Source organism: Elgaria multicarinata, chromosome 6 (genome assembly GCF_023053635.1).
Source record: "Elgaria multicarinata webbii isolate HBS135686 ecotype San Diego chromosome 6, rElgMul1.1.pri, whole genome shotgun sequence".
Lineage (NCBI taxonomy): Eukaryota > Metazoa > Chordata > Lepidosauria > Squamata > Anguidae > Elgaria > Elgaria multicarinata.
Window position 1 is genome coordinate 98,623,811 of NC_086176.1, and position 13,132 is coordinate 98,636,942.

The 13,132-nt window shown below is 41.9% G+C and overlaps 1 protein-coding gene across 3 annotated transcripts in view; it reads left to right on the forward strand.

Annotated features, from left to right (window-relative positions):
- RICTOR (RPTOR independent companion of MTOR complex 2) overlaps positions 1–6,924 on the forward strand; it is an 84,455-nt gene extending 77,531 nt beyond the window's left edge. For all 3 annotated transcript variants that reach the window (XM_063128132.1, XM_063128133.1, XM_063128135.1), the window contains one exon: positions 193–6,924. In XM_063128132.1, coding sequence (XP_062984202.1) covers positions 193–267 — 75 coding nt within the window. In that variant the 3' untranslated portion in view covers positions 268–6,924. The remainder of the gene's footprint in view (positions 1–192) is intronic.
- Positions 6,925–13,132: the final 6,208 nt, after the last annotated feature.

Consider the following 13,132-nt stretch of genomic DNA (forward strand, 5'->3'; position numbering starts at 1 on the left):
ACCAGGTTTTTCCAAGTCATACAGATTTTCCAGATGAGTGAACCATTTTTATTTCTTTGGGGCGGATTTGGGCAGATGTGTATAATCAGATACTGTCAGATGTGCAGACAAAGGAATGAAAAACGCCCGACAGTCCACAAAACCTAGACAGAACAGATTTAATGAAATCCACACAACTCTTATTTCTTCTAGATGCATGAAGAAGCAGAAGCTGTTCTAGCAGCACCAGCAAATCAACAAACAGTTAACCCATCAACGGAATCCTGACCATTTGTTTTCTGTGGTTTTCTAAATATGAAGTTGCTGGTAGCCTTGGGTAACTTCTCATTGACTGGGCAATGACGAGAGAAGCATTATCTTCTGAATTGTTCCAGGAGTTCAGGGTACATGTAATTGGAGTGTGGACTACAGAACAAGTAATTGGAGTGTGGGCTACAGAACTTGGTTCCCCAGCTATCTGAGCCCTATGGGGAATTGTTAAAACAATGAAACTAACAATTACCAAGATATGCAAGAAGAACCAAGCACCGAACACTTGCACAGGTTTTCATTTCACTTATTTTAAATGCAACGTCATAATAATAGAGGACAAGTGTGCAGGGCCATGTTTTTACATGGTTGGCTTTTGACTTCCATTCTGGACAAAGAGTGATGCCTTGCTTGTTTATCCTGAACCTCGGAGTCAGGGTATCTTAGGCTGTACCCCATTGTCGTCAGTGGAGCATGCTCTAACCGTGGACATCAGGGGATTAACTACAGGCCTTCCGTGATAGTTTTCTTAATTTTTGTGAAACACTACTTGGGAAATTTCTGATCTTGGAGACAGAGAATCCTCAGTAATTTGGGGCAGTCTTAAATTATTTTATTGTTATAATAGCAAACATACTTGTTAGCAGTTTTGTTGCAGTTACATGTAACGATGTGTTAACTAAACCAATTAAGGAATTTCACTACAGTTTGATTTTAAAAGAACAAGTCACTTATCAATCCCCTGGAATCAGATTTTTTCCTGTACATATAATGCATGTTGTTTTGGTGGGGTTTTCTACATTAATGCTCATCCAGTATGTAAATTGGTTGTCTAGATGTATAACAAGCATGACTTCTGTCAGATAAGGGTGCATACTTTATCTAGTAAAATTAGAAAATATATACCTATTGCTGCTTTTCATCAGGAAAGATACGAAACAATTTCCACATTCCATGGCTTTAACTTTTCTATCATTTTGCTTCAGTCATACACATGGAAGGTTAATTGCAGGATAATACCAATAATTGTAGTGGAAAGCCTTAAACATGTAATATTAAATTGACTGCTATTTTGCTTTAATCCAGAGTCCTTTCAGAGATCTTTTGCACAAATTATGTGATGGTGATAATGCATAGGCCAGTTCTCTCCACACCCTTAGTGAGATTCCTAAATTTCTATAAGTGCAGACTTGAAACAAATGCATCTTGACCCCAATACTAAAAGCCTCCACTAGTATGAAATATATGCAAACTTGTACATATAAATGACCAATCACTTTCATTGCAAAGGCTGTAGTCGGCTGGTGGTTACTCTATAACTTCTTGTGTATGAAAATAGTTCAGCTGGACTGTACTGGGAAGACTGTGTCCATCTACTTTTACCTCCCCTCTTGCTTAAAAGGAATTAATGCAAGGATTTGCTTGTCGTTGTGGAATATTTCAATTTTGCATATACCTTATCTGAGCTCTCAGTACATGTGCTAATAGGTATTTTTTGTGGTAGGAATTTGTTCTTAGAGGCATGTAATGTAATATGAAAACTAACACTGTCTGGGTTTTCTCTGCTGCCACACCTAAAATGGTTTTGCTCCATTTCCAGTTGAGGGAAAGAAGGTAGACTGATGTAAAATAAATAAAGGGAATGCCATCGCTAGGTTCCTATTTGCCTCAGCAGAAGACTGGCAAACATTTGAAGCAGACCTCTTTTTTTTCAAACGGCTTCTTTTTGTGGTTTCTCCTGAGTGCCTTTTTTGCCTGGACTCCCCACCCTTTCTTTTCCTGTCGGGTTGAAGAATGAGTGCTTTCTACGCCAAGTTGTTCCTGACATCTGAAACGCTTGGATGTACAGTGACTGAATCTGTGCTGGTTTTTCTCCTCCCCCAGTTCCCATCTTTGGCTGCCAAGTAGTTCATTCCCTGTTCTTTTTTACCATCTCACCTCTAAGCCAATCTGAGAGAGCTCTAGAAAGAGTTTAGTTCCAAATCAGACATTTGGCTCTACTCATGACTAAGCTCCCCCGCAGCCAAAAAATCAGCCAGTTGACAGTTTTCTCGGAAAGAAATTCAGGCAGGGCGGCTCTCCCCACCTTACGCAAATGGCCAGAGATGAGGCCTTGAGGTTCTTCTTATGTAACTAGCAGGAAACATGGCAATCTTCTGATACGTTTCCCTGTATGGAGTGTCTCCTGAGCCATCTTTGAAGAATACTTATTCTCACCTCATTTGACTTGGTGATCACTTAGGACCTAAGAGGAGTGGGCACAGATTGGAGAGATATTGAGACCTTCCTTCCCATATTACGATGTCTTGTTACTTGTTTTTTAATGCCTTTTTTATTTTATTTTTAATAAAATCTTGTTTTTTTCTAGTTTGGTACTTTTTGAACATTTCAACTAGGAGGCTGCAGGAGGGAACTAAATGCAGTTTTCCCCATTTCCCCAACTGTGACTCTTTTCCTTGAGCTATGGAACAAAGCCCTTTATATGGAGTGGCAGCAGCAGCAATGCAGCAAGACAAACTTGCAAGTAAGGACCCACTTGGCTGTTTCTTCCTTTCCTACAGTATTACTTGGCAAAAATGCTTTCATCGCTCCTTCACAAGAACTCGCTGTAACTTAATTTATGTAATATCTGGAAGGCCAGGACTGGAGGTCCCAGCAAGATTTAGCTCTTGATTCCCCCCCCCCCCATTTCCACCGGGAGCATCTTAGATATTTGTGGGGGAGGGGAGGTAGCAGGAGGGGCTTCAGCTGCTTTAAGGTCCACCTTTTAACCATATGAAATTCATTCGTATCCAACAGTATTTACAGAGAGATCTTTTGGTCTTAAATGCAACTGCTTTGCAAAACCAAAATACCAGCCACAGTAGACCAGATAGTGGTATAAACGCCAAAGGACTAATGTACTCCCAGCAAAAACAGAAAAGCTGATCAACACTACCTCAATTAGGATAATAGAGTAATAAGGTATTTAGATTGTTAACTCTAGGTAGAGTTAATCCATTAACTCTGTATTTTGTATTTTGCTTTCATGGCAAAAGCAGATGTGGGTGTATATCTTTTTTTTTAATGTATATCTAATAAAAGAAAATCTCCAGATTGTTAAGATTTCTGACTACAGCTTTTAGTAAAGAGAAAATTAAAAAGAAAACTCAGCAATGTGTTTATGCATCCACTCAAATAGCAATGCATAGATAACCAAAATGATCTGCCACTCTTTTTAAACACCAAGCACTTTGGCTTCCATCCAAAATATGGCACCAGAAGGGCTGACCTTAAGTGTGTGGACAGCAGCAGCATCACCCAGAAAACTGCAAAGTGATGCCAAGTAAATTTTACAAATGCATAACAATCTCATCAGATCTCCAAATGTTTAGAGCAGGAGGTGGACAACTTCAAAGAGTCTGGGGATCTATTCCCACCTCCCACCGCAGGATCCATACCCCACTCCTGCCAAATTGTTGTGGCGTCAAAAAAGCCAGAAACCCCGGAAGAGCATGATTGCCATTAAGATAAGGTGTGTGCCCACTGTGTGCCTTGTTTTAAACAGGCTGTGGGGAGGGGGACACACACGTGTAGAGGAGATAATAATCAGAACTGAATGGCTTTCATATGGCATTTTATACTTAATTTAATGCACTGGATCAAATATACTCTGGAACTTGACATTTGGGCGTTTGTATGTTTTGTATTGAGCATACTCATTGGTTAAGTTCCACTTAAAGTCAGTCACTAGCATCTCTTTCAATCACCACTCCTGTACCATTTTTGACCCATGAAGGCAAATTCGGCTGAACATCCCTTTATTTATTTATTTTACTGGAGAGCCTCCTGCGTTCTTAGAGTCCCAAGGCAGGCAGAACAAACAGAATGATCAAGGATCCCCTCGTTGGCTGCTGTGTGTGTGTGAGGGGGATCCGTTTGGCCTAGAGTGTCACACATTGTACAGGCCTCACTCGGGTGCTTTGTAGAGGAATATCTCCATGAGCACCAAGCCCAAAAGCTCAAGGCATGTTCCCCAAAAAGTAAGACGTGGGCCACGTACGGGAGCTCTGCGCTTTCATCACACCTTGGATTTATGTGGGCAGTGCAGAATGTGCTTCTCCCATTTTAGTTCCCTGCTGCCAGTCAGATGGGCGCAGGACTTTGGGCTTGACTCAAAAGTACGTCTGGTTTGCATTAGAGATACCGGTGCCTCCTGTCTTTGCAGAAACCCCTGTGTGAATGACCCCTGTTGACATAGCGAAGTACATTCACAATCTTAATGCTTCAGAAGCAATCCTTACGCTGTGCAGCATGTGACTAGATCTTAGGGGTGGGGTGGGATATTTGGACTGTGTGTGATAGAGGGGGTTATTTGAACATTAAATCTTTGCAGAGGCCCTCTCCAAATTCTATTTTTAATTTTTTGGGGTGAAGGTGTGGTGGATAACCAGTGTCCCAAACGGCTGCAAATGACAAAATTATTTGTAATTGACAACCTTTCCTGTCTTTGTTCAATGCAATCCAAATATAAGTTTTCTATGACAGAGAATTTAGTGAGAAAAATAGGTATTGTGCTATAGCCTTGCTGATAGATGAGTTCCTCAAGTTCATTATTGCCGTCTCTATCAATATATACATAGCAGTAACCTGATTTCAAGAGAGGCTTAGAAAACCTTTAACTCTAAGTCTTTCAGAGGTGAAATAAGCAGACAATGAATTGTCAGTCCCCTAGGAAAATGGACTTGGATCCTTTGTGAGGGCATCAAACGTGTAGAGAGCTGGATGTATTTGTGTGTTCAGCCCACCCCCAACATTATATGAGCACTGGGTCCACCCACTCCAGTCGGGAAGGCTCACTGTGGTCAAGAATGGAGGGGGTGGAGCCAGCACAGGCAGAGAAGTTAGGGGCCTGTACAGTGCATGCCCAGAGCCCTGCATGCCCTGTGCTTCACGTATTCAGACTGAATAGGGCTGTTCAGAATTTGCTTTCCCAGATATTCTAAAATACTTGCAACAGAAAATGCCCTTCAGGTATCATAATTGCTATCAGCAGTGCTTTCCAGTAACCGTCCACAACCTCATGCCCTTCAGATGTATTGGATTTCAACACCCACCATCCCCAGCTCTATCTGGAGGGCATCAAGTTGAAGAGGGCTGCTTTACAGTATAAGTGAAAAATAGGAATATTTGGAGGTTATTTGATGATGACCCTATCAATGATCAGCTGCTTCTGTTTCCAGCAGCCTACTTAAGTTAATGGGCCCGTTCGCATGTCACTACAAGACACCGTGGGTTAATTAAGCCTTGGGTTGTTCTAGGGTTATGCGAAGGTTGCTTAATCACATAACCCGTGACGCCTGGGTTTGCACGACACAACAAGCCAGAGTGCCCGCCCACTGGGCTTGCATATTCAAAATGGTGAGCTGCAGTGATCATGCAAACTGGGTCACTGTACAGTGGTGTCCCACTTGTAAAGTGAATGTAAATTTCAGAGAAAGAGGGCGTGATTCAACCAAAGTGAGTCACTTTTAAGTCAAAGAGGTGCTTAACTTTAGCTGAATCTTCCCTTAAACTTGTTAACCCTTTTTTATATTGTTATGGGGAAAGAAACTTATTTTGAGATTATCTCCTGCAATAACTCGTTATCTAACCCTCCTGCTTGCCCTCTTGTACAGAAAAACATGACACCGTAGACGGGCAGCATGTGTTTTGCAATCTTTTTCAGTTACCGTACTTTAATATTATGTGATGACTAAAGGTATGCTAGTGATGATGGGAACATGGTAGAAATCCTTCTTAGCAATTCTTTTCTAGAAATCATAAGTGCACTCTTGATTTTAGGTTAATTATTTAGATTTATCTTCTTAAAACTCCAGACATATTTTTAACTTTTTTTTAAAAAAAAACACCAGTAAAAGGTAAAGAACGTGGTTTTTCTTTTGACCATTTTTGTAAAATAAGTGGATAGCAATGCCACACAGCATGCAAAAATTGCACTTTTTTTTTTTTGCTTGACTTGCTTGTAAAATAGACACTATTTAATTCGAAGAGAAAATTAATTTATGCCAAAAAAAAAAAGAAAAAAAGTAACTTGCCATTTTTTGACTGCGTAGGTTAGACTAGCACAAAATGCAAGAACTTGGGCTGGGAGGGGGGAAGAGGACAGGATTTTGTAGGCATATTTGGGGAGTGGGGGAGAGATGTGCTTCGAATAGTGGCTGCCAATTATCCAAATTATGCGTTATTGCAGATTATGTAAATTAATTCTGAGGAGGGGAAGAGATTATGAAACTTCAAGACTCATTGTCCCTGCCCCTGTGTGGTCATATTTTCTTTTTTATATATTTTAGTTGACGAGCTGCTACATATTTCGAAGTTCTATTGTTTGTAGGTCACTGAATGGACATTGGAATCTGATTTATATTGTATACCTGTAACATAGAAAGAAAAAAAAGTATTTATATATTTTCTGTATGAATATTTCATTGAGCTGTGTATAATTTTAAAGAGGCTTTGTCCCAAAATGGTTCTGTTCAACTTGATTCTTTTTTTGTTGTTTCTTTTTCTTTCTTTTTTTGGTTTGGATTTTTGTTTTGTATAGTGTGTACAGTTCATGCCTATGAACATTAAAAGCCTCCTGAAGCATTATCTTATCAAAGGGATGCATTGTTAATAAAATGGACTTAAACTGCATACAGTTGTCTTGTTGTCTTAAAAATGAATGTCAACGTGTCCAAAGCCCCTTCATGTAACATGGTTTTCCTGAACACCCAACCTTGCTGGGAACATGGGTGGGAGGGTACTGTTGCACCGTGTCCTGCTTGTGGGCTCCTGGTTGACAGCTGGCTAGCTACTGTGTGAACAGAGTGCTGGACTAGACAGACCCTTGGTCTGATCCAGCATGGCCCTTCTTATGTTCTTATGGCAGATTTGAGCAACAAAGTCTTAGGGCAGTATACAAGGCTGCCACTGCGCTTCCGCTGAGTATGTTGTACCAGTGGGGACCACTACCAGCACAACAGGGAGCAACCCCAGAAACGAACCAAAACCATCAACAGGCTAGGTCAACAGAAATCCCTTCTGATACCTCCATTTTAAATGGTCTTAACTTTGGCCCTTCATTCACTATGGCTATATATACACACACACTGGCTGAGTTCGGACGGAACGGTTGTTTCCAATTCTGTTCCTATTACCCCCTGTCTCTTTATTCCCCAAAACATTTTATGTTTAAAAACTGTCCTGGAGTTTTCTTTCTCTCCGCTAGGTGGCAATGCAATATAATACCATATTTCTTTGATTCTAAGACACACTTTTTCCCCATATAAACATCACTAAAAACGGGGTGCATCTTAGAATCGTGGGTGTGTTTATTATTTCTTAGAATCAAAGCTTTTTTCTGTTGGTGGTACTGAAATTAGTGTGCGTCTTACAATCGATGGCGTCTTAGAATCGAAGAAATACAGTAGTACCACTTGAGCTGGTAAAATAATGATTTAATACAATCAAAAATTTTCAGCATTAAGGTTTTTATCAGAATCTAGTCCCAAAAGCTTTCAGTGGTATATAAATTCTAAGTCTCTACACCAGGAGTGGGCAACCTAGTGCCTTCCAGAAGTTTTGGATGAAAATTCCCAGCCAGCATGGCCAATGCCTGATCTGGTCTAGACTATAGAGGGGTGTGTGGAAGCTTTTCTCAGCCTATGGGGCCAGGTTGCCACACTGGAAACTGCCCAAGGGCTGCACGCCGTTAGTGGGTTAGGCCAGGACCCAAAGTGGGCATAGGCACCCCACTCTCAACATTCAAACAGGCATGTTTGGACACACCAGCTTCCCCTCAACTGATCTATGCTGAGATGGGGAAGGGGGATTTCTCTGCTCACTGCTGAGCAGGGGAAAGATCTCATCTCGGATCAGCAGGTGATCAGAAATGAGACCTTTTGCCTAGGGAGAGAAAGTGGGGCCCAGAGAAGATGCTGATGGGCAGGATGGGTTTCTCCATGCCTGCTCTAGACAGAAACCCCCTTTCCCTTGAAGGCTGCTGATCAAGGACAGCTGCCAAGAAATCAGCTTGCTATTTTAGAATAAAGAATTCAGCCATGGATTCTGGAGTCAAAGGGTGTTGAACGTTATTAGCGGTGGTGGTGGTGGTACTGTGCTTCAAATAAACTAAGGAGTTCACAGGGCTCACAATCTACATATTAATCAGATATAAAACAAAGGGACAGAAATAATCATGATTAGAATATGCAAAGGTAATGCAAAACTGATAGCAATTAAGTCTTTGTCTCCTTCTTGCCTTTCCACCCAGAAAAGGGGCCCTTAGGAGAGCAACCCAGTAATAAAATCCTTTAAATGGTTTAAAAATTCCATTAAAACTTGAAAAGCTGTTGAAGGAAAAAGTGCACCAAGCAGAATTAAAGGGCCTTTGAAGCAAAATAGTCATAATCTGCTCTCGGAAAACCCACAGAGGAAGAGCATTCCATGTATGACGTGAAACATCTGTATACTCCTTCCCATGTATGGAGATCAAGGGGTCCTAGAATGGGTATCTTTGCTGCCTGATGTTAGGGATGAGAGAGAAATTCATCTCTTTTGTATTTTAATGCAAGCTTAATTTGCATTTCCCAAAGCAATACATGAACCTGAATCTATCTATCTATCTATCTATCTATCTATCTATCTATCTATCTATCTATCTATCTCCTTTAGAGTTCTGACTAAAACCCAGAATGGAATCACTGCTCCACAGAAACTAGAGGCCAGCCTCCATTGCTTCCTTCCCTAATTATATGGAACTGATTGCACACTGTATTCTTATTGTGTCGTAGCTTTATTTGTTAATGCGTAGTATTCTGTGAGCTGCTTAGTTAACATGGTTCTTCTTTTGTAATTTAGTTTACAGTTTAAAAAGTAGGAATGAAATAGCTTGAGCTGTTCCAAATTGGATCAACTCTCTGTGTGTGAATATGGGTTTTTCATAGTCAAAGTAATGGCATTTAAGAGCTAAATCTGTAATTAAGGCTATAATCTTACTCAAACTTTTCCTGAAAGTAATTCTCACTGAATTCAGTGGTACTTCCTTCTGAGTGGACATGCAGATTGTGCTGTAAGAATCTGGTCCCAATTCAGCCAGAGACGGTCATGTGGCTTCTGTGGATGTTCATCTGAATGCCAAAGTTCATGAACACCTCTTTTTTCAGTGCTGGAAACGTCACATTCTCCTCCATTCCACATTACATTCTTGTGTTTTACCTTGTTCTGATCACAAACTAACACTGATGTTTGTTTTCTGACATTCTTGATACTTGCATTTCTGAAATTTGTTAATATTGCTGTACATGTGCAGTCTGCACTTTTTCCATTTCTTCTCTTTTCCTCTCTGCCCATCCTGGAGTAGTTTGCACATAAACCATTGTTTAAAAATCGATGGGTGTTGGGGATGTGCAAACGTACTGCCTGCTGCACACCTGCCTCTTCCGCTTTACCCCACAAACCACCATCAGCTCCTGCTGTTTTAGACATTTAAACCGAGACCCCAGTGGTTAATACAACAACAACAACAACAACAGAAATCATAGGTTAATTGTTGGGTTGTTCAGCCCCTAAACAATCCAACACTCTGGGTTTGGACATTATGCTCAGCAGGCACTGGGTTGCTGAGCTAACGTGGAAAAGGCAGGCAGGACGCACACTTTCTCCCACCCGTGCACCACACTCAATCACTCAGTGTGGGTTAGCATGTTGTGACCAGTCCCAAAGGCAGAAGCAGGTGCTATAGCTCCTCGGGGGTTAATTAACCTATAATGGGCTACTGTGTTGGGCAAATCAGGTTAGTATGTTCTTTTCCAAGTCCCCTTCGAGCTTGCTGATCTAGTTCCCCATTTGAAACCATCTCCAGCTTGCTATGCGTCATTGTTGCTTCTCACTACTATAGCCAAGTAAGCTGATCAGAGCTTTCAGGGGAAACTGAATGATTACGCAACATCTCAGCCATCTTGAATGGTCAGAACAATCTCTTCTCTTTTTTTTACAAAGGGAAGGATGTGACACATATGTGCATTATGCAAGACTTCTGAGCAGTACTGGTGGGAATCTACACTGGTGTTATTCTAACGTTTTGAATGGGTTACTGTGACGCACAGCGTCACGTGACCCTGGGTCTCCAATGTTGTAAATGAGTCGTACTTACAGGTTCTATTTCTTAGTTCCAGCGTGGCTACAGATTCATGTGCCTCGTTCTACCGGTAATTTTCCTCTCCCAACCCAGAGCTGCTGGGTTTGCTCCGCCCACTTCCTGTTCTCCTTCCTTCGCCCCGTTTGCTATCTTATTTGCTACAGCAGAGAAATCACACCAGCGTTATACTGACAATTGCATTCAAAGGACTCAGAAGTTTCCCACCTTAGAATCTGCTTTTATTGTGAAGTACTCCCATGCATCCTGCCTTAAAATTTGAATCAAATTGGGTCATCGGTTGATTTTTTATGATTTTTTTTTAACATTTCCCCCCTCTTTGCAAAGGAGCTGAGGAGCACTCAAAGGGTTGCTGTAGCTCCGTTCAGGAAAATTAACAAGGGTCTCTTGGTCCCAGTCCAAAACTCATGACCAGCGGGGCTTAAATGCAGCTGCTGCTAAAACTTTTCAATTTGGTCTCCCATCCAAACCCTGACCAGACCCAACCCTGCTTAGCTTCAGCAAAGTGGCTGGCTCCTCTGCACTCAGGCTATTCCCTAGGACCTGCATTAAGATGTTTTGGGAGGGGGTTTGTGTGTGTGCTTATGACTATTGCCCTGCACTGCTGGCTAGGAATGAGGCAGGCAGTGGGCGGAGCCAACCCAGCAACTCTGCTACGCTCAGAGGGAGGGAAGAACAACGAAAGGATTTAACAATGTGCCCTGCAGTAATGTTACAGCTAAACGTAAGTAACGCTAGTGTGCCCCGTGATACAGAGAACCGATACAGAGAACCACGTTAGAAAGGGACACTAGCAACGTTATAAGACTAGTGTAGATCCGGCCCTGGTCTCATCCTAAGAATATGCAGTATAGATGAAGTGGTCTGCCAGAGTCTCTCTTTCTTTGTAGCATTCAGTGCTGTCCATCTGCCAGCAGAATGCAAACTACTGATGGAACTTATTCCCCTTCTCCCCCTGCAGCACCTACATGACTCACTTAGGGCACGTGTGAGTGCAGGGGAGAATGGAGCAAAGAGAAGTCCCTTTGTGTGAATGGAAGCATGCTTGTTCTAATCTCCCAGTCTTATTTCAATTTAATGTTGTCAATTAAGGGAGCAACCTTTTGCATGTTTAGATAGAAAAAAGGTGTAGATCTCCCAGTACTGGGAGCTGTAGGCCTATTTTCAGTCTAAACATGCAAAATATTGTACTGGTTCATCTCTATTCGGCCCTTGTTAGGCCTCATCTTGAGTATTGTGTCCAGTTCTGGGCACCACACTTCAAGAAGGATGCAGACAAGCTGGAGCGTGTTCAGAGGAGGGCAACCAGGATGATCAGGAGTCTGGAAACAAAGTCCTATGAGGAGAACCTGAAAGAACTGGACATTTTTAGCCTGGAGAAAAGAAGATTGAGGGGAGACATGATAGCACTCTTCTAATACTTAAAAGGTTGTCACACAGAGGAGGACCAGGATCTCTTCTCGATCATCCCAGACTGCAGGACAAGGAATAATGGGCTCAAGTTACAGGAAGCCAGATTCTGGCGACATTAGGAAAAACTTCCTGACTGTTAGAGCAGTACCACAATGGAACTAGTTACCTAGGGAGGTTGTGAGCTCTCCCACACTAGAGGCATTCAAGAGGCAGCTGGACAACCATCTGTCAGGGATGCTTTAGGGTGGATTCCTGCATCGAGCAGGGGGTTGGACTCAATAGCCTTATAGGCCCCTTCCAACTCTACTATTCTATGACTCTTGAAGTCTTAAACTTCATTTAATGTAGTTTTACCAAAACCTGCCATTCCCCACCCCACAAACAACAATAACACACAAATTACAAATCCTAAAATCCAAACTCAACTCTAAAAACATTTTCAAAGCCATCAACACCTATGCAATACTCATCCTCACATACTCATTCAGAATCGTACACTGGTCACACACTGAACTCGAAGAAATAAATAGACTCAATCACACCAAACACCGCATACTCCATCCCATTTCATGCATTGAAAGAATAACAATCAGCAGGAAAGGAGGAAGAAGTTTGCTGGACATTGACACAATTCATGCTAAACAGATAAAATCGCTCAGAGAATTCTTTCACACTAAAACACCCTCATTCATTAACCCACAGTGGCCTGGTTCAGACAACACACTAAACCATGCTGCTTAACCACAAAATGTTTAATCCCCTTAACCATTTTGTGGTTAAGCAGCATGGTTTTTTAGCATGTTGTCTGAACCAGGCCAGTAAAAGCAGATAACTTAGCACTCCACAACTTACATATCCCTCTTCATTATCCAAAGTTACATGGGATACATGAGTCAACCACTGGCAAATGTACCTTGCTTTGACCTGCAACAGACACAATGGACCCATTCAGAAGACACCTTAAACCATGGCTTTAAGTACAGTGGTTAACCCAGAAAGCCAGGCCATGTTCAGAAGACACTTTAAACCTGGGCTTTAACCACGGTGTATAAGGCTTTTTTCTTTATTCACCATGGTTAAAGCCATGGTTTAAGGTGACTTCTGAAAGGGGCCACTTCTGCTGCACTCTAAGACTTGCTTGGTAGTGGGGCGGGGTGGGGCAGGGAGATGGGACATATGGAAGACATGGAAAGCTCTGACCAGAGTCAAGTGTACATGCACCAGTTTATAGCAAAAGTTATAGCAAGCAGGGCCTGCAGTGGTACACTTGCAGGGTCCCCACAAGTCATGTTT